This window comes from Vombatus ursinus, unplaced genomic scaffold, assembly GCF_900497805.2.
Source record: "Vombatus ursinus unplaced genomic scaffold, bare-nosed wombat genome assembly UNPS02015152.1, whole genome shotgun sequence".
Lineage (NCBI taxonomy): Eukaryota > Metazoa > Chordata > Mammalia > Diprotodontia > Vombatidae > Vombatus > Vombatus ursinus.
The window spans coordinates 3,235,853-3,258,844 of NW_020954930.1; the positions used below are offsets into that span (position 1 = coordinate 3,235,853).

The 22,992-nt window shown below is 42.3% G+C and overlaps 1 protein-coding gene and 1 non-coding gene across 3 annotated transcripts; both read left to right on the top strand.

Moving 5' to 3' along the window:
* Positions 1-11,085: 11,085 nt before the first annotated feature.
* On the top strand, positions 11,086-22,575 carry RBMX (RNA binding motif protein X-linked). Of its 2 annotated transcripts, none has more exons than XM_027846402.1 (11): positions 11,086-11,371; positions 12,420-12,545; positions 12,765-12,871; positions 13,617-13,797; positions 14,471-14,626; positions 17,034-17,148; positions 17,229-17,354; positions 17,511-17,596; positions 18,235-19,485; positions 20,362-20,444; positions 21,056-22,575. In XM_027846402.1, exons 1-9 carry the CDS (start codon positions 11,332-11,334, stop codon positions 18,534-18,536), a joined length of 1,239 nt encoding a protein of 412 aa, XP_027702203.1. In that variant the 5' UTR covers positions 11,086-11,331; the 3' UTR covers positions 18,537-19,485; positions 20,362-20,444; positions 21,056-22,575. The 2 variants fall into 2 exon arrangements, with proteins under 2 accessions (XP_027702203.1, XP_027702204.1); XM_027846403.1 differs by having other exon boundaries at positions 11,087-11,320.
* LOC114031362 lies at positions 12,597-12,667 on the top strand. The gene has a single exon (XR_003567733.1). It is a non-coding gene; the product is annotated as a small nucleolar RNA SNORD61 (small nucleolar RNA).
* Positions 22,576-22,992: the final 417 nt, after the last annotated feature.

The following is a 22,992-nucleotide window of genomic DNA, read 5'->3' on the forward strand; positions in this document are numbered from 1 at the left end:
ATGCTATAGACCTAGGGAGTCATTTACACAGGGATGACAACTGAAATCATGGCAAATAATGAGATCCCCAAGAAAAAGGTTGTAGACAGAAAGGAGGAATCCCAGGACAGAGTCTTAGGGAACTTAAGCAGTTAGGGGCCAGGATAAGGAAGGATTTATTAAGCACCTATCAGGTGCCCTGGCTAAGTGCTTTACAAATACAGATGATTCTCCTTTTAGATAAATTTGCATTATATAAATTCAATATCAGTAAAGAATTTTGAAAGAAATCCACATTCCCAAAACACACTTATGTGAATTTTACTGTACAGTACTGTGCTCTCTTTCTGCTCCTGCTTGTCGATCTGCAGCCTCCCACCCCCCCCACCAAACAAAAAAACAAAAAAGCCACCAAGCGAAAGCAGAAAAACAGAGGCAGAGGCTGGAGAGATGGCCACCACTGCTGCCTCTGCAGAATAGGGGACTTGGCTGGAGACCTCTGGCACCCAGACAGGAGACTTTTGCCCACCCAGCCCACCTACGCAGGTGTTTGCCCCCTTTGTGCTTCTCCTCCAGTTCTTGCTTTCTCTGTCCCCAGCCCCCACTCCTCCTTGAACTGTGTGCCAGACCCCTCCCTCCACAGGGTGCTTCCCTCTTCCTGCCTCCCTCCGTCCTTCCCTTCCCACCTTCCCCTGGCAAATGTAAAAATCACTTTACATAGAGAGGTCTGCAGAATAGTCAGTCCACTTATTTAAAGTGAAAACTGTATTATCTCATTTGATCCTCACAACAACCCTGGGAGGTAGGTGCTATTATAATCCCCATTTTACAGGTAAGGAAACTGAGGCAGAGAGAGGAAAAGTGAGGTGCCCAGGGTCACACAGCTAGGAAGTATCTGAGGCTAGATTTAGAGTTCAGGTCTTCCTAACTCCAGGCCCAACACCTGGAGTAGCTTTAGTTCAGTTCCTTACTCGGATGCCAAATTGCAAGGAGTTGAAAAGTGAGTGGGAGGAGCTGAGTAGTGGCAAGGATTATGGATATTTTATTCTTATTCTAGAATTTTGAATGTGAAAGGGAGGAAAGATATAGAATATCAATTTGAGGGGATGGTAAGGTCCAGTGAAGGGGTTTTTTTTAGGGATGAGAGAGACTTTATATGCAACAGGGAAAGATCCTGTAAATTGGGACAGACTGAAGATTAGAGAAAGGGAGAATGAATGAACAAGCAAGATCCTAGAGCTAGTGAGAGAGAATGGGGTCAAGAGCGGGAGCAGAAAGAAGGAAAAAGGGTCACCTCTTCAGCAGAGATGCTTCAATGCAGGAGAGGATGAGAGGAAGCTCTGTATTCTGGGAAAAGTCATGTGCTGAGGAGAGGAGAGGAGAGGAGGTGATGTAGGAGGCTGGAGGAGATAAGAGAATGTTAGGAACAACTACTGCAGAGAGTCAGTAGCCAAAGAAGAAAAGGTTGCAGTCAAGTTCTTGTTGAGATTAAATCCAGTCCACGGGGAGTGGATCCAGGTGACAGTTTTGTGACTTCCTCCAACAGTATTCAGCACTAGGATCAGAAAGGGAGGTTGGTGGGAGTGAAGCAGGTAGGAGGGTGCTGGTATCAATTTAACAAATGGCTGGGGGCTGGAGAAGTATGCTTAATCAGGACTTCCTATTGTGTTTGTCCTTCCTTCTCCAAGAGGACCATGACATCAGGGAGATGATGACATGACTTGCAATCGACTTTGATGCGAGTGACGGAGGGCTGTGCAAGGTCACCAGCCTCACTTTCTCCTCCAGAGCCATCTGGGTCCAATGGCCAGATATTCATCAGGACCACTAGAGATGGACCAGGAGGCAGTGGGAGACCCTGGCCCTTTTAAGCTAAGGTCTTTTCAGGTTCTCACTTTAAGTGAAGTAATGCCCATTCAGTGAATAGGCCTCTAAGCTGGAGCCAGCTCCCACCCCTGCTCTAGAGAGCCAATTGTTAAATTTTCAGCATGAGTATTTACACCTCAGAAACCAACAGATCTACAAATCATGAATTGATTTGTTGTTTTGTTAATTGTTTCTAGACTTAAAGTGATGAAGAAAATGGCTAATAATGCAGATTAAATTTAAAAATGTGTTGTGTGTATTTTCCCCCAGATAGCTGGTTCTTAACCATTTATCAATACACCCCTGCATGTGACATACTTTTAGGTTTGTTTGTATTTGTCCATGATTTTTTTAAGTCTAGAGAAAATCAATAAGATAATAAATCAAGCCCTAATTTGTATCCTCTACTAAGTCCCAAGGTATACTCACAATGCAAATTGGACGGTTAAGTCTCAGGAGCTCTCTTCAGCACACCACAGAACCCAGGGTTGGTGTTTGGCAAAGCTTGGGCAGTGACAGGATAAAGTAGTAAGGCACTGAGAGGAGATGACAGTAGTTAACTAGAGCAAACAAGTAAAAAACTCCGGGAGTAAGGACTGACCCAGATTAAAATGTCAAATGTCCTTGGGAAATGGTTAACAGAAGTCAAAATACAGTACAACATAGATAATGTTAATGTATGGTTTTCTAAGTCAATATGCAGCCTACAGGGATCCTTTTTTTTTCAGGGATCTATTTTCTTTTGAGTTTCACACCTGACCCAGAGGACCAAGATTGTGAAGGGAGGAAAGAATCCAGAGCAGAAATGATGGATTGGAAGAGGAGAGAGGTGTGGAGTGACTAGAGATGGGAGTGGGGATGACCAGGAACCATGGTAGAGGAATTTCAAAGCTCTAAATCATGGAGGTAGAGCCCTTATGGGGGATGGTAAGATCAATGAATCAAGCAACAATTATTAAGAACCTACCATGTGGGGCAGTTGGGTGGCACAGTGGATTGAATACCAGCTCTGGAGTTAGGACGACCTAAATTCAAATCTGGCCTAAAAAAAAAACCTCCTATGTGCCAGGCACTGGGAATACCAATCTAGAGAATGAAATAATCCCTAGTCACAATAAGCTTCCCTTCTAACAGGGGAAACAAGTCAAAATATATAGAGAATAAATATAAAGTATAGATCACTTTATAATTATCATTTTAAAATTTACAGAATGCTCTACATCCATTATCTCATTTCATCCTCACAACAATCCTGGGAGGTAGATACTATTATTATCATCCCTATTTTACAGATGAAGAAACTGAGGCTGACAAAGGTTAAGTATATGATCATTCCTATGTTTAGCCAGTTGGAGTGAAGGTCATGAGTTCAAAAGGTTAATGAACTTGGAGGCCAGACTATTTAAGGAGACATCAGCATGTACATTGAAGGCCCCCAAGTCTGAAGGGAGGAAATGTCATAGAGCATCATATTGCAAGCCAGGTGCTGAGCTCCTTGAGAATAGTGGGGGACTCAGGTGAACAGGAGTCAAAGAAAGGGATGCAAGGTCTGGGTGAGCAGGCATCCTCCAGGGTCCACATTACCCAATCCCACCACTAGAGTTCCCGTGTTGCTGATTTCAGCCCTATACCAGGTAAGCTGCCAGAACCCTACAGCCTCCAACTGCCAGCACCTGAGTCCCCAGCACACAAAGCCAGGGACCAGGCCCCAGGCTCCCAGCACAAGAAGCTTGGGTCAGTGCCCTCTGCTCCCCAGCAGGAGAGCCCAAGCTCTTTAAAGGCCAGGAAATAAGCAAACACCATGAGCAAAAAGAAACGTACTTTCTTATTACGGGAATTCTTATTATGGGAAGAGTGAAGATCAAGGCAGAAATCCTGAAAAGGACAACATTGTCAACAAACCTACATCTAGAACCTCAAAAGGGAATATGAACTGGTCTGAAGCCCAAAAAGCCTTCTTGGAAGAGCTCAAGAAGGATTTTAAAAGGCAAATAAGAGAGGTAGAAGAAAAATTGGGAAAAGAAATGAGAGGCATGCAAGAGAGAGTCAATAGCTTAGAAAAGGAAGGAGAATAGTGGAGGAAAGCAGATAACTGTAGCCAGGGTCTGGCCTGGGTGTTAGAGCAGGTCAGAGGAGGCAAGGTGCGGTGATGGCGGCAAAGGGAGGCTCTGGAAGTGGCAGTGACGAGCAAAGATTATGCCAACACCTCCTCTTCCCCCTCTGGGCCCAGGGTGCCCAATGGCATGAATGAATAAATGCATGGATGGATGGTAAATGAATGATTTTCCTAAATTGTAGATCTGACCATAGGGTGGCTAGGTGGTACTCCAATGGATAGAGTGCTGGGCCTGGAGCCAAGAGGACTTGAGTTCAAATTTGACCTCAGACACTTACTAGCTGTGTGACCCTGGGCAAGCCCCATCACCTTGTTTGCCTCAAGTTTCCTCATCTGGAAAATGAGCTGGAGAAGGAAATGGCAAACCATCTCACTATCTCTGCCAAGAAAACCCCAAATAGGGTCCCAGAGAGTCAGACATGATTGAATAACAACAAAAGACCTAACCATGTCATACACCAGCCCCCCCCCCAATCTCCTGCTCATTGAGCTTTCCATCTACCCTCAGAATCAAAGATAAAGGCCCCTCTTTGGTGTTTGGAGCTCTTCACCACCTGACCCCCTTGCTACCTTTCCATTCTCAAACTCCACTCCCCACCACATAGACTCCAGTATTGGCCTATTTACTGTTCCTCAGACACACACAGAATTCCACCTCCAGTCTCCAAACCTTTGAACAGCCTGGAATGCTGTGCCCCCTCCTCACCTTCACCTCTTAAGCTCCTTGGCTTCCTTGAAGATTCTGCTCAAATCTTACCTGCTATAGGAGGCCTTTCCTGCTCCTTGCAGCTACCAGTGCCCTCCCCTCGATGGTTCCCTTCCATCTACTCTACTATCTTCTGCATACCTATTTATTTACCTTATCCCCATTAGAATGGAAGCTCTTTGAGGGCCTGAATTGTCTAGTTTATTCATATGTGTAAGCCCTCCACCCACTTGGGTTGGACAGTGCCCTAAAAGTCAGCCCTAAGACCACTCTAGGCTATGTATGTGTAAGGGCCTGTGGCTCTTGCCAGCTTGACAGATCCCCGAGCCTGAGGTAATGCATATGTAAGGGAGAAGCAACTTAAGATGGCTAGAGGTTTTCCATAGAGGCAGCTGAAAGAAGCAAACATAGATTTTTGAATACTATTGGCAGTCCTCAGAGCCTCAGACCTCTGAGCTAGAAAGCTAGCCCCCAACATGTCCCTTGACATGTTCCTCGCTGGCTACCCTGACTTCAAAGAGCAGAGCACCCCCTACCCCACCTCCTTGATATTGTTCCCTCTCTGCTCTGTAGAGCTGAGATCTTATCTCACTCCCAGCTGAAAAACTCATTTTTTCTTTTTTTGGTCAATTGTAATCTGTATAATTTCCACAATTTCTGTTTACTGCTTACTGTGATAAAGAGGTTTATTAGCTATTCAAGATGGTCTTTTTTGCTACCTGCTTTTTGTAGGAGGGAGCTAAGCTGGCAATAAGCTAAGTAGTATCTCTACTCCAGAGAGATCAGGGAAAGTAGCCCTAAAGTATTATACCCCTAGACTACTAATTAGGGGCAGCTAGGTGGTTCAGTGGATAGAGTGCCAGGCCTGGAGTCAGGAAGACTTCTCTTTGTGAGTTCAAATCTGGCCTCAGACATTACTGGCTGTGTGGCCCTAGGCAAGTCACTTCACCCTGTTTGCCTCAGTTTCCTCATCTGTAAAATGAGCTGGAAGTGGCAAACCACTCCAGTATCTCTGCCAAGAAAACCCCAAATGGGGTCACAGAGAGTTGGACACAACTGAACAACAGACTACTAATATTTGTGATATAGTGGATAGATAGAATTCTAAGCCAGTACTTCTCTTAGATAGTTGAGGAAAGGAACAAGTCCCTAGCCAAATCCTCCTACTTCCCTTAAAAGCCAAAGTTTAAGTCTACTTTGGAGAGAGATCAAAGGTCAGATATTTATCTATGCCACATATGAGCCAAGCCATCTTTTATTTTAGGCAGTCTACAAAATATGTGTGTGTGTATCTTACATATTTGTGTTCCCAGCCCTTGGCACAATGCCTGGCACAGAGCAAGTACTGAATACCTCCTGATAGTTTGCTAGCCAGAGAATGGGGATGGAGAACCATTTAACTGATGTTCCTATCCTCAAAGGTCTTGTGATGGCAGAGTTCTCAGTTCTCTCTCAAACACCAGGAGAGATGGGAGATTGGCTCACTTATCTAGGTCTATAAATAACCTGGTGATCAGGACCATTCCCACCCCCCCAACTGTAATTCACATCAGTGCCAGTTCCTTTGCAACATCCCAAGATGGGGGAAATTGATGCATCAAAGCCAAAAGATTCCCTTCGTGTGGAGCCAAGCATTGTTTCTGTTGCTAGAGTTTCTACTCCAGAATGAGATACTGATGATGAGGGCCACTTCTCAGGCATCTCCATGTAGCCCAGAGCTCTAGCTTGCTCACCCTGGGCCCTGGCACCACCAGCCTCTCCCCTGCTCCACTCTCCTATATGTGTTGTCGTCCCCATTAGGAGGTATATTCATTGATGGCAAGGCCTGCTTTGCTGGTTTATATTGGTGTTCCCAGCTCCTAACCCAGTGCCTGGCACATAAAGAGCTTCATAAATACTTTTCTATTAATCCAGTGACAAGAGGCCTGGAGTCTGAGACTCAGATCTTAGATGGGCTCAGTCCGGAACTAAGCAGCTCCTCCTTCCATCCAGCTTCATGGCAGTGGAGGAGTGGAGTCCTGTAGCAGTGAGTCAGGCCAAATAGCCAGAGATTACCTGCCTAGAGGAAGTGGAAGGAAGCATGTACAAGGCCCCAGCCTAGGGAGCCCTCCGGATAGCAGCTCCTCCCTCCACTTGAAGGAGGAATTTATTCTTTGGGAGCTCTGAGATTGATTTTCTTCCTAGGGGGGTGGGGTTTACTCTCTGGGAGTCTGGCGATCACTCTCCAAGGTCACTGACCTAGATGTAAGGCTTTCAAAGTCTTTACATACAGGTTATATACATACATATTATATCATTGGAGGCTTTGTGGGATGTAACTGTGATTCTCAAATAAGGCTTTCAAAGCCTTTACATACAGGTTATATACATACATATTATATCATTGGAGCCTCCAAACACACTTGTGAGGAAGGCACTATAGGTCTTATTTCCATTTCACAGATGGGGCGGGGGGGGGGGGGGGGTGTCATCAACATGTAGCAATGTATTTACCAGTAGCTCTATTAACTGGGTTGTGTAACTGTGAAATCCCAATATCAGCAGGGTATTTTGCATCCTCTCAGACATCCTAGTGTCCCCCAGGTGATTTGTAGAGAATGTAAACTTTCACTGAGGGTGATTTAAGGGTGTGTCCCTTTCCAATTTTGGCTAATTTGTGGGATGTAAGGGGCAGGTAAAAAGGGCAAGGATATGGAACGGTGAACCCCATTCAGACTTGGACTGGTTTCATTTGCACCTCATAAACAGTGTGCCCCTTTCCAGATGTTTGGGTATTATTTTGAGCCTTAGAAAGTGTTTTAATCTTAGAGTGCCTCGTTTACATATTAAAAGGTCAGGAAAGATACCGAGCCACCAGCGAGACTATTAACTTGTCCCCATCCCTACCCACGTCCCTTTGTAGTAGAAGCAATAATCTGTTTACTGGAAACATTTGAGTATGAAAATAACAGCTTCTGTTTGTGTGTCTGTGGGTAGACAGGCTTTGGGAGGGGAAGTCAGGGAAAGAGCAGACCTTTCTTGGGATTTCCTCAGCCTGGGTCCTTGTTTTCACACTCCTGGTAAAGCTGCTGTCTCTCTTCCTTATTTCTCTTCTTTGTATTTCTCTTCAGTATTTCTTTTCTCTGCTACCTCAGTTGTCCCACTGCTCTGTGCTTGGTCCAACCTCTCAAATTCAGATGTTAAGAATCTCTTCATTCCCCATTCTGAGGTAGCTTCTCTATTTTACACAGATTGCTTAGGGTGTGATTCAGTCTGTAACATAATGACTGGAATTGATTCCGACCAGTGTGTAAGCTTTGCTCACCCTCGGAAAGGGTTTTCACCTAGTCAAGGCACCTGAGCCAAAAGGAGTGATTTCAACCCCAACCCACTGTTCCAGGAAGATCAGACAGAACCACAGAAGTCAAAGTTCGAAGGCACCTCAGCAGCCATCTCCTCTAAATTGCCCTCAAAATGAAATCTCCAGTCTGTCCTCAGAGGTCACCCAAGCCTCTGCTAGAGATCTCCATGGGGTGGGGAGGAGCCCAGCACTTCTCAAGGCAGCCCATTTTACTTTGGGCCTGATCTAATTCTGAGTAAGGTGTTTCTGGCCTCAAACCCAAATGTGCTTTTTTATAATTTTCACCTATCAGCCTTGGTTCTGTCCTCTGGGACAAACAGATCAAGTCTCATCATCTAATCATTCTTCCACAGGACTGTCCTTCAGATACTTGAAGAAAGTTATGAAGGCTCTGATTCTTCTCTCCTCCACGTCAAACATGTCTAGTTCCTTCCAGCAATTCTCTTGTGATGTAGACTCAAGGCCCTACACCATCCTAATTGCCTTCCTCTGGCTATTTTCAAGCTTATCAATATCCTTTTAAAACTGTGATTCTCAGAACTCAACACAACATACCAGGCACGTGTGTTCTAATTAGGGCAGAACACAGAGGGACTCTTAACCTTCTGATTCCTGAAATTGATGCCTCTCAATATTGCATGTGTAGCTTATGCTCATGAAAATGGTTTCTACAGATGGGAAAGTAGGCATGTGTGGGGCAGTAGATATTGACGTTTGATTAATTGCCTTTTTGGTGGGGTACTAATAAGATCTAAGCTTTTTTCTTCTCACACCCCCCAACACTTATGGTATATTTCTTTCCTTCAGAGACCTTATGAATCAATCTCTCAACACTTTTAAAATTGGGTTACTTTGGCAATGTTCAAGCTCCCATGCCAAGTTGAAAATACTCGACACCCAAATGGATCTTTGCCCTCATCAATTCAGGAATTCCCATGCAACAATGCAGATGGTCCCCTCCCCCATCCAAGCTTGCAAGTTTTTCGCAGAAGATTCACCTAATATGGTATCAGTCTTCCTTCCTTGTGTTTTCTTGCCATCGTAAGGTTATCAGTGGAGTACCCTGGCTATCATCCCTGTCTTTCCATGACCAAGTGATCTTCACTTTCTGTTCTATGATCCCTTGATGAAATCCTCACTGGTTTTCTATGTCAGTCTACTCACATTCATCATTGACTTTGATGGTGAAAGAAGTTGGTTTTAAAATTCTGCTGTAGTATAGTAATAAGAAATCAAGCTGGTTAAGACAGGCTGAAGCCATATTTGGGATGGCCTTAAATGCCAGGCTGTGACTTTTGAATTTTATTTTAGAGACCACAGGGAAACATTCAAAGGTTTTGAGCCAGAGAGTGACATGGTCAGGCCTGAGCCAGGGAAATTTGATTTTGCCAGCTGTGTGGAGGTTGGATCGGAGAGGAGAGAGCCTGATGGGTAGCGGGGAGAGTAATCAGAAAGCTATTGTGATAGCCTAGTCTCAGGTAGTTGTGAGAGAAAAGATCAGAGAAATTGGGGAGGGAAGAGTGGAAATCATGATGATGGGCCTTTTCATTTCTTTGTAACCTAATATTTAGTTCAGTTCCCTCCACATACTAATTGCTAGGTAAATGCTTGTTGAATGAATTTAATTCAATATACACAGGATTCTGGATCAGAGATTTAGAACTAGTAGGTACTTTCAAGGTTATCTAGTTGAACCCTTTTATTGTATAGATGAGGAAACAGTTCCAGAGAAGTTATGTGAGTTGCCTATGGTCATGCAGCCAATAAGCAACATATACTGTCACCTTCCTAGAAGTTGGTTGAATTGACTTAACATGGACCCAATAGCGTAAAAGCTCTAAAGGAATTTCCTATGATATTGAAAAATCAGAGATTGTTGAAAATAATTAGGAAGGCTATCAGGTTACACTATTTAGTGTAAGCGTTTTCTGAGAATGATTCTTGGGGACCCCTCAGCTCATGGTCCTTTCTAACCAGTTTTCGTCGTTTGCTATTCCTGGTGTTACTAGAAATAGAGATGAGATCTAGCTTGGAGGTCTAGAGCTGGAAGTGACCTCCAAGGCCAGCTAGTCTAAACCTCTCATTTTACAGAAGAGGAAACTGAGTCTCAGAGAGGTGAAGCAACTTGCCTAAGGTCGCATAGGTAAGTAGCAGCACTAAGATTCAAACTCAGGTCCTTAGAGTCAAAATCCAGTGCTTTTTCCACTGACTTCTTCTAGTGCTATGCTACTGAATCACACTTCCAGTTATTAGGGACTTCTGAAAAGTTCGAAAAGCCTCTTACAGGAAGTCTGAGGGAGGCTCAGAAAGCTATTCTACTCCCAGTGCCAATAAATAATGAGGCCAGTGAATTCTCTCTCCTGGTTAATGAAAGGAAATGATTTCTTTATTTTCACATTGTGTACTTCAACCTTCTACATTATGTAAACTCAGAAACCACCTCATTGTTTTATTTTTGGTTTTTTACTTTATTGTTTTTAATCTAGCCCAAGAGCAGCAACCACTAAGGAGTGTTTCCCAACCAACTCTAGAGAAGGAAGATTTTTCTTCTTTCTCCTCAGAACCATCATCACAAAGACTCCTTTCTTCTTGATGATCTAGACCTTGGGCAAATCACCTCACTTCCCTGGGCCTCCATTTCCTCCTCTGTAAATTGTGGGTATTGCACTAGATAAGTCTCAGAAATCCCTTCTACGTCAAAATGTATAAACTATGAATGAAACAGCTTTTCACTCTTCCACTTCCCCAGAAAAAGAAACCGTGGCCCCGTGGAAAGCGTGCCGGACCTGCAGCCAGAAGACCCTACTTCAAACTCCGGTTCAGCCCTGATCGTTCGACAAGTAAAGTAGCAGGAACCTTTAATGCAGGTCAGGTAACTTCCCCGCGTGCTTCCCCAAGCAAGCCGGTGCCCGGAAGGGCGGGGGGAGTTTGCTAAGGTTTGGAGTAAGTGGGCGGACGGATGGGATTCAAGCTCGGCTCCAAGCCAAACCTGATTGGGCGATGGGGCGGGGCCTGGGTAAAGAGGCGGGTTTGTAAGAGGTTAGTTCCTCCCTTCACGCTTGCGCTACGCCTCCATCCGGGTCCTTTAGCCTCGTTCCCGGGCTGTATAAAGTTCGCCGGCCCCTTTGTTCGTTCTTATTGCGTAGTTGCGTCTGTCCGATTTTGGTCGCGTAGGTAGCTCGGGGGCTTTGGAGACCGAGGAGGGCTAGAACGCGTGCGTACGAAGCCGAGTTTAGAGCGCGTAGTGGTGGCGGCGGGAAGCCAGAAGTAGCCGGAGAGCCCAGCGCCCTCACTTGCACCTCCTGCCAAATCGGTGCGTAGGAGATGCCCAGCGGGAGGCTTTCGCTGCACTCCCCCCAGTTAGGTTGGTTTGGGCGGCGGTGGCCCTGCACTTTACTTATAAAGATGGAGGGAGTGGGCGCCATTTTGGGTGGCGCTTCGGGCTGGTTGGGGGGGGTCAGGCCTAGCAGCGGCTTCTCTCAAGAGCCTGTCCGAACAGCTTTGGGCCCTGCTGCCCGCACTCGAGAGGCTTCAGCCTGGTCAGAGGGGTGGGGGGGGTTGGTGGGAGGAGGAGGCCGAGGGCCTGTGAGCGGAAAGTGCCGGAGGAACCGCGGGAGGCCCGCTTTGGCCTCCGAGGCCGCTCCCTGGCCTCCGTCCCTAGGAAGGGGGGAGGGGGGGAGGAGCGGGTCGAGGAGAAGTGCCGGGCTGTTCCCGAGATGGAGCTGCCGCCATTTTGTCTCGCTCGCACGCGGTAGCCCGCGCGGGCCGGTCAGGCCCCACTTGGGGGGGAGGGGGGAGCTGGGAGGGAGCCCGGACTCTCCTTCACTGTGGCCCCGCCCTCCCTCTCGGCGGGGCCTGCGCGGTCGTGGCCTGCGAGAATGTGGGGCCGAGGCTCCCCCGGGGAAGCGGCCCCCCCCCCCTCCGCGCTCCAGCTTCTGGGTCCCGCTCAATTGCCCAGGAGACAATCTAGCCCCGCAGGGGCTTGGGCGCAGCCCTCGCTGAGTCCTTGGTGTGCCCTTGAACGGCTTGGCTGCAAGCCTTTTAATCCGGCTCAATTTGGGGCAGCAGAGGGAGGTGCCCCTTGAGCTCCTGAGGCGGGGGGGCCGGCCCGGCCCGGGGAAGGGGCTGAGGAGGGAAGCGGGGCTTAGCACTGAGGGAGAGTCGGCCGAGAGAGAGCAATAAAAAATGGAGGGAAGGGGTGGCATGATGCCGAGCCAGTTTGTTATATTTGTTGGGATAGTTTTGTGAAAGTGATGCAAACTTTGTTTCTTGGGTTGTAACTTTGAAGTGCCCTTGTGTTAGGAGTTTTTGGTAGGTTTTTTGAAGAAGTAAATCATACCTTAGCATGCATTCTTGATGGCCTTAACTTTGGTGGACCTGAATTGTATTGTTTTGTTTTCTTTTGTGGACAGAATATAACAAAGTCAGAATGGTTGAAGCAGATCGTCCAGGGAAGCTGTTTGTAGGTGGACTTAATACAGAGACAAATGAGAAGGCTCTTGAAGCTGTATTTGGGAAATATGGGAGAATAGTGGAAGGTGAGATACTAATTGAAAATATTTTATCCTTGACTCCTCCCCAAAGGCTGGGCAATGATGAATTTTCAATAGCATTGAACATGTGAAGTGATGATATTCATCCTCTAAGAAGTTCTGAGCTGCTGCTTTGCTGCCTTTAAAAAGTGGGAGGAGGGGGGCAAAAGTTTTGTGGGTTAATACCAAATTAGAACAAATCCTATTTCTCTCCCTCCTGTGTAGTACTCCTGATGAAAGACCGGGAAACCAGCAAATCCAGAGGATTTGCTTTTATCACTTTTGAAAGTCCTGCAGATGCAAAAGATGCTGCCAGAGACATGAATGGGAAGGTGAGATTATGCGCCTGGCAAATAGTACACCACCATATTTGGTATCATAACTAGCATTATAGAGTAGTTTGTATAAAGTACAGGATACTTTAAATTTCATTTTTATTTCAGTTGTCTAGGTTTGTCAGTTATAAATGACCAAAACTAGAAATTTTATCAAACCTTGTTTATAACCAAAAGCTGGTATATTTTCCTCAGACCTCAGAATTAGAGTTTCCAATATGGTGTGTGGGATGTGTATATTTCCTATACGGTGAAACCAGTCTCATGGTGGGGTGGGAGTGACCAGACTATTAGAGACTACAAATGATTTAGAATGTGTGAAACTTTGCTCAAGTTATATAATCTATTCTAGACTATGTGGAGAGGGAAGAATATTGATGAAACTACTTGGCTTTACTTAACTAGCTCTATATCTACAGCTAGCGTTCTGCACTTAGCTTCTTGATTGAACAGAGGTTCAAACTAGATTATAACAATGCCAGGTGTAGGAGCACAATCAGTTTCATTTATTGAGACTACATAAATTAAAGGGCAAGTTGAGCCAGTGTAAGAGCTATGGAAAATGCAGGAGAGTGTTTTCTGGGTGGATTTCCTTGTCCCAACCTCTATTTTGTTAGCTGTATTTTTTTCCTTTGTGAAAAAGCTGGGGTGGGGGGAGGTGGTATTGGTCTCATACCACAAACTAGAAGCTAGCATTTGTTAATTGTTAATGCTCTACTGCTTATAAACCCATTCTTTTTAGCTCCTAGATGGAAAATCAATTAAAGTTGAACAAGCCACCAAGCCAACATTCGAAAGTGGTGGTAGGCGTGGGCCACCACCTCCACCAAGAAGCAGAGGCCCTCCAAGAGGCCTTAGAGGAGGAGGAAGAGGAGGAAGTGGTGGAGGAACGAGGGGGCCACCATCACGTGGAGGACACATGGGTATAGTTTCTAAGCTAGCTTTTAAATTGTATAAAGGCAAAATTTTTGACTTTGAAGTAAAATTCATAGATGTTTTACTTGGGTATAAGACTCCCAAGTCTTCCAAAGTATGGGCATAAGCCTAAACTATGTTCCTTTTGGGCAAGTTGTTCCTTATGCAACTGATAAGGTCCAGCCTGAGCAAAAACAGTTCCCTCCAGCACAACCAATTCAAAAAGTTAAGGGCTCAATAACGTATCTGTATGAGTCTTTGGATAAAAAAGATAAATAGGACTTATGCAGCTGAAAAAAATGGCTAGCATTTCACCACAGAGAAACAAGAATTTTCCTTTTATGGTCCTACGAGGCTTCTCACACACACCCCTTTAAAACTGCACTCACTTTTTACTTTTTTACACTTTTAACCTAAGATTCAGTAACTAAGATGCCAAAATGGTATTTTACCACCACTGCATGCAAAGTAAATGGATGAATTAATTAATAAATAAAATTAATTAATAAAAAAAATCTATCTAAAATCTTACCAAGGGAAATCTTTATTAACTTAAGAATAGTTGATTTGTGCTTAATAAGCCAGATTCTGTAGTGGAGACTCCTTGGATATTATTTGTGCTATATCATAACCTATGGTCATTGTCAACTGGTATAACACTATTTTTTTTTCCTAATATAGACGATAGCGGATATTCTCTTAACTTCAACATGGGGTCTTCCAGGGGACCTCTTCCAGTAAAAAGAGGCCCACCACCACGTAGTGGTGGGGGTCCTCCACCTAAAAGATCTGCACCTTCAGGGCCAGTGCGCAGCAGTAGTGGAATGGGAGGAAGAGGTCAGTTCTATAGGTTTTTAGCTGTATGTTTTGGTTCTCAAATAACATAGTTTGGAGTGGGGTATCATTCAAATAATAATTCACTTGTATGGTACTCTCTCAGAATGAGGCTCTTAAAACAAGAAGTCCATGAGGTTGGAATCTATCTAAGCAAGAATCATGTCTATACACTGAGTAGATAAAATACTTGTAGAACATTCTATTCTTAGACAGCTTTAACTGTTTTTCCTTATTGAACAGAAGGTTGCCTCCAACTTCCATCCATTGTTTCTAGTTCTGCCCTCAGGGGCCAAAGAAAACAAACCAAATCTTCCATGTGAAAATTTATGAAATATTTGAAAGACTACTACATAGGCAACACCCCACCCCCCAGAAAGACTAGGCTACTTATTAGATGGTTCAATGGATCCTTGTTTTGACTTTGCTCTTTAACAATGTGCTTCTATTAATAGCCTCTAAGATCTCAGTTGGCTGCCACATCCCCTTTGAATCACATTGGCCTGAGTCACATCTTCCCCATCCTGTACTTTGTGCAGTTGACCACAAGTATGAGACTTGCATTAAGTGCCTACTGTGTGCCAGACATGATGCAAGGTATAAGGAAAGATAAATATTGATCTGCCTTTAAGGACCTTCTCTGTTTTTAAAAAAAAAAAAAAAAAAAAAGATATTTTCCCCCAGTCACATGTAAAGATGATTTAACATTGATTTAAAAAAATTTTTTGAGCTACAAATTTTTCTGTCCCTCACCTTCCCCCTTCCTGAGACAGTAAGCAATTTGATATATGGGTTGTACATGTTCAATCATGTAAAACATATTACATTAGTCGTGTGAAAGAAGGACACGGCCCCAAAGGAGGAAAAACACAAAGTGAGAAATAGTATGCTTTGAACTACATTCAGACTATCAATTCTTTTCTCTGGAGGTTGACAGCATTTTTCTTTGAGTCCTTTGGAATTGTCTGGGATCACTGTATTGCTGTTAGTGTGTACGGTGTTCTGGTTTTACTTACTTCACTTTGTATCCTTTTATGTAAGTCCACGTTTTTTTTTTTTTTCTGAAATATTCCCCCTGCTCATCATTTCTTGACAGTAATATTCCAGGAATATGCCACAACTTTTTCAGCCGTTCCCCAAATTGATGACCTACATTCTTAACTGGTTGGATCCCCTTTGTTATTCATCTGTACCTTCACATAAAGGAACAGACCCCTAAGAATTGGAGCCCTCTTAATGTTAGAGTTAACATTCTCCCTATGTTAACCTTAATAGCTACTCTTTAGGTTTAATTCAACTAGTTTTCAATTGACTAGGTCAATTGTCTTGTGAAACTGTCAAGCAAGGTTATATTATCTCTGGCATCACCTCTGATAGTAATCTAATCCAAAAAGTGGCATATTCTGTCCCAATTTGTTGGCTCTTTATAAGAATCTATCCATTTACAATGTATCTTTTAAAGAAATTTCTAGACTTGCTAGGAATTAGTCTAGTTAAACTTGCTGGCTCATGTTTTGAAGCTTCTCCCATTGGGACACCAGTGTACTTTTCATGGATAGTAATTTGACAATCACCTTTGGATGTAGTAGATGGAATTGGTGTGATTGAGGAAATAGAAGCTGCCTTCTGAAGCTTTCTCCTTTGGCATAGAGAATGGAGGCAAATAGATAGGACTTCAGCAGTGCTTCTCAGTCTTCTCTGACAATGTCTTGCTTTCTCCACATAAGGCCTCAAAGTCTGACATCACAGCTGTATCTGTAAAATGCAGATGAGGAAACTGAAGTTCAGAAGTCGTGACTTACATTACTGCTTATTGTCCATGATCTCGCATCAAGTTACCAGTGGCAGGATGTGAAGACAGGTTTCAAAGTGCAGTCTCCATATAAATACGTTTTTATTAGAGTCTTGCAATGTGCAAGACTCAGAACTAGGCATCAAATTAGGGAAAACATTAAAGTGCTTTCTTGACTAATTACCAAAAATAGGGCATACTTCTTTGTAAGTACATTATCTACATCTGGAGGTCATCTGGGCCAATTGTGTAGATGGTAGAGAAAACCAGGGTTGGGATAACAAGTTGGAATTATAATGTTAGATCCCAGATTAGACAAGAGAATTAAGTGGTTAACGTTGTACTTTTATATAGATACACACACACACACACACACACACACACACACACACGGGTATATGGTTGCTTTTACAGAAAGGCAGATAGTTTTGTTTGGGGCACTTGGCACATAATTTTAATGCTTAGTCTAAAAAATGTAGGGATATTGAATTTTTATGAAACTGGCTTTTGAATTAGAAAAAAACTGAATGGTGTTTTAAAAATTTGGAAACAACATATGTAGCATTGCTGTCAGTTTGATATACTGCCACTGTTTTAGATGAAGTTTTTTGTTTAAAGCTCCAGTTTCACGTGGGAGAGACAACTATGGAGGTCCACCCCGAAGGGACCCAATGCCATCTAGAAGAGATGTTTATATGTCACCAAGAGATGATGGATATAATACTAAAGACAGGTAAAAGGAAATCCCAGAAAACTTTTAGAAAAATTTGGTTTTAGAAACTATAGATAATAAATAGTTCTGTTCTCTTTTAGCTATTCAAGCAGAGATTATCAAAGTTCTCGAGACAACAGAGATTATGCTCCACCTCCAAGAGATTATGCATACCGTGATTATGGTCATTCCAGTTCACGTGATGATTATCAATCTAGAGGATACAGGTATGGTGCTTTGTTTGGGGAAACATACACAAATGGCCCAAAAGTCTTAATGGAGTTTTAATCTTTAATAACTTAAAACCGCATGGAGACTTTTGAGGCAACTATAAAATGGTGTTTCTGAGCAGACTCAATACTTTGATTTCTTGTTAAATTTAGTGATCGTGATGGCTATGGTGGTCGTGATAGAGACTATTCAGATCACCCCAGCGGAGGCTCCTACAGAGATTCGTATGAGAGTTATGGTAAGAATTCAGTTTGAGGGTCTCTTAAGTTGATCTTAAGTTAAGTTGAACGTGCTTCTGTAGACCTTGTGAACCAGTTTCAGGCTGCGCTTGCTTTTGAGGGATTTTATTTGCTTTGTGGGGTGAACTGGCAGATTGAGATCTTTTTTTTAAGGGCCTTGAAGTTTTGCTAAGGAGTTGATCTTAAGGCTTGTTGCTTGCTTGGGGGGAGGGTTGCTTGCTTTTGAGGGTAAATTGGCAGTATTATGTGTTTTCCCCCCCAACAGTGAAAGTACCATTTAAAATGCTAATTGACAAGATCAAATATTTACCATTACAATATGAAGCAAAGTCTACAGTTGCAACTTACCACTGGACAATATGGCTGAGTTTCTACTGTAAAATAACAAGCTGTTCTGGAATGTCCTTAAAAGATGCCTCTTGAAATACACTCTTCAGTTTTTTCAAACAAACATAAACCATTCACTATTTCAGCAGATGAGCAATCCCCACTATAAATTACCAGCAGTGGCAGCTTTTACACCTCCATTCCAAAAAAAGTAAACATATAATACAGGAATTCTTTAAATTCAGATTTAACTATTGTGTATATATAAGATTTATAGTGTTGCCATATTACCTGACCATTGACCCTGCAGGTAACTCACGTAGTGCTCCACCTGCTCGAGGGCCCCCGCCATCTTATGGTGGAAGCAGTCGCTATGATGATTACAGCAGAGATGGATATGGTGGAAGCAGAGAAAGTTATTCAAGCAGCCGAAGTGATATCTACTCAAGTGGTCGAGATCGTGTTGGCCGACAAGATAGAGGGCTTCCCCCTTCTATGGATAGGGGATACCCTCCTCCACGTGATTCATACAGCAGCTCAAGCCGCGGAGCACCAAGAGGTGGCCGTGGAGGAAGCCGATCTGATAGAGGAGGAGGCAGAAGCAGATATTAAAAAGAAAAACTTAAGTTTTTGGACCAAAACCCCCTTTCAAAAAAAAAAAAAAAAAACAAAGCAAGTGGAGCTTGTTCTATCTTTCCTACCAGAGGACTACTAAAAAGGAAACAATGGTTTTTCCTTTTTTTATTGCCTGTTAAGTTCCTCTCCATGATTTTTATGCTTTTGTGAAGAACAAGTTAAAGCAATGTTTAATTTCATTTCAGATTTGTTTATTTCTTTCCAAAAAACAGATGTTAAATGTGTGAAATTTGAGCTCTGTGTACCAGTGTTGTAAGTTCCAAAGTAAAAGTTTCCCTGAAAGGCTACTTCCTATCTGATTTCCTGACAATTGAGACAAGCATTTCTTAAGACCTTCCACAAACATCCAACCATCTAAAATGGAAATGGATCCTTCTACTTGTTCAAACCTATCATTCTAAACCAATTAGCTGTTTTGGAGGGTGGTTGGGGGTTATGCCGCTCCTTAAGATTTCAGGTTGTCCTTTTTGAAACTGAAATCTATGCAAGATTTCCCAATATATCAAATGCTTAGTGAGGAAAAAATTCAGTTAAAAAAAAATCAGTAAACTTGAAACCACAAATGGATAGTCATGACTATACTTTGCCTTTCCACCATTTTCTTGTGAATCTGCAAGACCATCCCCCCCAAATAAAAAAAAATTTACATGTATAAAACAACTACAGAATTCTAAATAAAAGGTTTGACTAGTTCCAACAACGAAGCTTCAAAATGATGCTTGCTCTTACTGTTTCAAATTTTTGCAACTCTGTAGTGTCTCACTTTTAAAGGAACAGCTTGATTCCAAAGGCAAAGGAGAAAATAGATAAGCAAAGAAGTTTAATCTTCAACTTCTCAAAGGCTTATGACTTCTAAAAACAAGTGACTCTTTCAGCATTCCACTTCAGATATAAAGCATCAAATGCCTGTGAAACAGCAAAGATGGTAAGCAAAGCAAACTAGTTGTTCCGTCTAAGTCAAAATTGAACAAAGTATCTTCCTCATAGTACAGCGACACATGGCTGTACGTCATGGCAAATGGAAGTGCTTTCTAGATAACCTTTGGAAAAGCAATATTCACTAGAGTTAGAAGTCCTCCAAATTCAACATTTTTTTCTTGGATTTTTTTAAAGCATGTATAACGCTTAAAGGCATTACAATGCAGCTCTTATAGACAGATTACATTTTGGGTTGGGGAGGGGGGGTTGTTTTTTTTCTGTATGTTTTGATGAAGACAAAGCTGCATATGCAATTATTTTTTTTCCCCCAAATTAATCTTTAGTCATCATGAATTGGCTTAAAATTGGGTTTTTTTCCCCAAGCAAGCCATTGCAAACTTAACATTTAGTTGGATGCCTGCCTGACTTGTTTTAGTTTCATTGAAACTACACTGTATGGGGAAGAGTAGTCATTTTTTTTTCCTTTTTTTTAAAAAGCAAAACACACAAAACCTGAGGCAACATTAGCCAGGTCCAGCCGTGAAGTTGAAATGATGCTCTTGAATGTAGTAAACTTGAAGACCTCCAACTAAAAATCCAATCTTTACACTGCACTATTCCTTCACAAATAATTCAACTTAATGGATTTAACATGGCAATCCACCATTGGAAAGGAATGAGAATCCATAAGCCATGCAACTTACCATTAAGCCAGTCCAGACCAGTGAATCTGCCACCACTTAAAAGTTTCAAAATTTGAAATAGTAAACTGCAAGTCTGAACTTGACTTGAACTTTCTGGAATCAAGGGCAGTTATAGGCTGGCAAATTCAATGTTTTCTTTGAAAATTTCATAAGAGATAAATTCTATGTAATTTTTGCAGGCTGATCATTGCTGTCAGGAATGCTGATGTTAAAAACTGTCTCGGTTATGTACTAGAGATGAAAAAAGCAGCTAATATATAAGGTAAGCAAATACAGGATGTACCATGAGTATCTTCTGAAAACTTTGTGCTGTTGTGATGATGGAGAAATTATTTCATTTGAGTCTTAAAGCCTTCAGGTGGTGCAGTGGATACAGCACCGGTCCTGGATTCAGGAGGACCTGAGTTCAAATCCAGCCTCAGACACATAACACTTACTAGTAGTGTGACCCTGGGCAAATCACTTAACCCCATTGCCTAGCCAAAAAAAAAAAACCCAAAAAAAGAAAAAGAAATACTGTATATGACAAGACTGTTTAAACATATTAAAGAAAAGAAAAGCCTTCCTGGCAGATGTCTTTTGGCAAATTAAGTCCCAGGGGGTATTTGAATGCAGGTCTTAACAATAAACTTGAATAGGGTTCTGGTCTATTGGGACCATATCTGGTCATAGGTTCAAAGTTAAAGAGGATTAATCACAAAAGACTGTAAGTGATAGAAAGTAACCAGGTTCCAAAGCCATAAATGTTCTTTCCGTTGTGCCACACTTGACTCTAGGTACAACCATAACCTTTAAGAGAAGGTAGGAGAGAATAATTGTTGAATTGTAGCACTAAACAAAAACAGTGACTGAAAGCATTCTTCCATTTTACAGAGTCACTACAGAAGCAGGATGCTGAAATGTCACTGAAGTCAGTTGCATCTCAAAGTTGATTTGGGCTCGCACTCCAGTTTTTGCCTTGGATGATTTCCTGTGAATTGAGCTGAGCAGAGACATCTGATGTTGACTACTATTACCCTTAACCCTTACATGCAGAGTTTTTATTGGAAATGTTAAAAGTTCAGGTGACTAGAGATCTGGGAAAAGTTGTCATTTTGCGTAACAGCTGAGCTGTTGTACATAACCCACAGGGCAGTAAGGTTTTGCCAAAATGATTTTTGGGGTGAGGGGAGGGAGGGAAATCATGCTGAGTGTTGGTGAAATTGTAGGATTGTTGATAGGAATTAATTTGCCATTTAAATCTCTTTAATTTTCTCCAAAGCACAAGAATGGTTGGATTGAGGTTTGGATAAATGGAAGACAATTGGGCTGGCTATAGGGAAACAATTAGGGTAGGAAGAAATTTGTACCCAATGCTTTAAATGACAACTGAACAATTCAGATACTATATATGTGAGCAGCTGGTTTACCATGAAATCCCCAAATTGGAAAAATGAAATCTTTTTTGAAGTTGCCCAACAGTAATCAAGTGGTTGGGGTTTTTTGTTTGTTTTTGACCTGTTACATTATGTAATATCCCTTTACTCCCCCAACATACCCTATAAATTTACTAGCAGTAACAGGCAGCTGCTGCAAAAGTAGATCATGGAGGTTTGCTTTTTTTTTTTTAAATCGGTAAAGATGTTACATTTGATTCAGTTTGTCCCCTTTCCCTTACATACTACAAGTACTATCTTACTATAAAAAGAAAGGGACTTCATAGGGGTAGGATTTCTTTCCAGAGCTCAGTAGTAAAACCTAAGCTTGCATTTAGGAAAAACTTAATCTACATATCAGTTTTTTGGTTTTATCTTCATCGAGTTGTCTGCAACGATGTTCTAAATATATTGATATAACTCCTATTTAGGCTGTCCAGAAGCTTAAATAGCTACTTGGGACAGAAATTTATAGATTTTGCTTACTGATTGATTTTTCTGGTTCATCCTACTTAAAAAAAAAACTTAGCTTGCATTAATGTAGTGCTTTTGAGGGGGAGCACTAATTACTCTTTTATATATATAAGTATTTTGATTTCTTGAGTAGATGATCTGTGTGGTAGACCTTAGAAAAATAATTGAGCAGATTTTAACAGGGAGTACTAACAAGTTAAGTCTAGGTTATATAGTAAAGGATAAAGAATAGTTGTGTATCTTTTAAGATAGGAAACTTGAGAAAGCAGAATAAGTAGTTGGGTCCGGGTTTCCTTTTCACTGTTTTGAGAGGTCAGTCTTTGATCCACAATAATTTGAGGAAGTAAAGGAAATAGAAAACCCTTTTTGACTACCAGGTTGACCACTGATTATTTGAAACAGACTTGGCAGTTTATAAAACAATGTAATAAACATGATTATGCTATCACTAGCTGGAATGTTCAGAGCCTTTCATCTCACTTTATTAAAGTTGTTTATATTGTACATTCTTGGTTTTATTGAATAAATGTACGGTTTTTCTCTGTTTATGGTTTCCTGGGTCTTTAAATGAAAGTGGCATGCTTCCTTCTCATGACTTATCACACTTCTGATTCATTGGAGCTGGAGCTAGTTGCGAAGGTGAAGAAGATATTTGGGGAACAAAGCCATGTAAGATACTGACATTATCCCAGACCTGCTACAATGAAATAGCAGTCTGGCAGGTGCTGAACTTTTAGTTCACTGAAGCTGCCCAAATTAAGAGTGAACCCCCAAGTGTTTGTTGAACTGTCTCTAATCTACCAGGCTCAACCTGGGCTGCTTGTGTTTTGATTCATTGAGTGGATCATCTGTGTGATAGTAGGCCTTAGAAACAGGGAGTACTAACCAGTTAAGTCTAGTTTACATAGCAAAGGATAAAAG

Bases quoted from the DNA above. Each gene is read 5' to 3' on its own strand.
- RBMX (XM_027846402.1), top strand. From the start codon at position 11,332: ATGCCCAGCGGGAGGCTTTCGCTGCACTCCCCCCAGTTAG. The intron at 12,546-12,764 runs GTGAGATACTAA...CCTCCTGTGTAG, and splicing joins ATATGGGAGAATAGTGGAAG to TACTCCTGATGAAAGACCGG. The intron at 14,627-17,033 runs GTCAGTTCTATA...TTTTGTTTAAAG, and splicing joins TAGTGGAATGGGAGGAAGAG to CTCCAGTTTCACGTGGGAGA.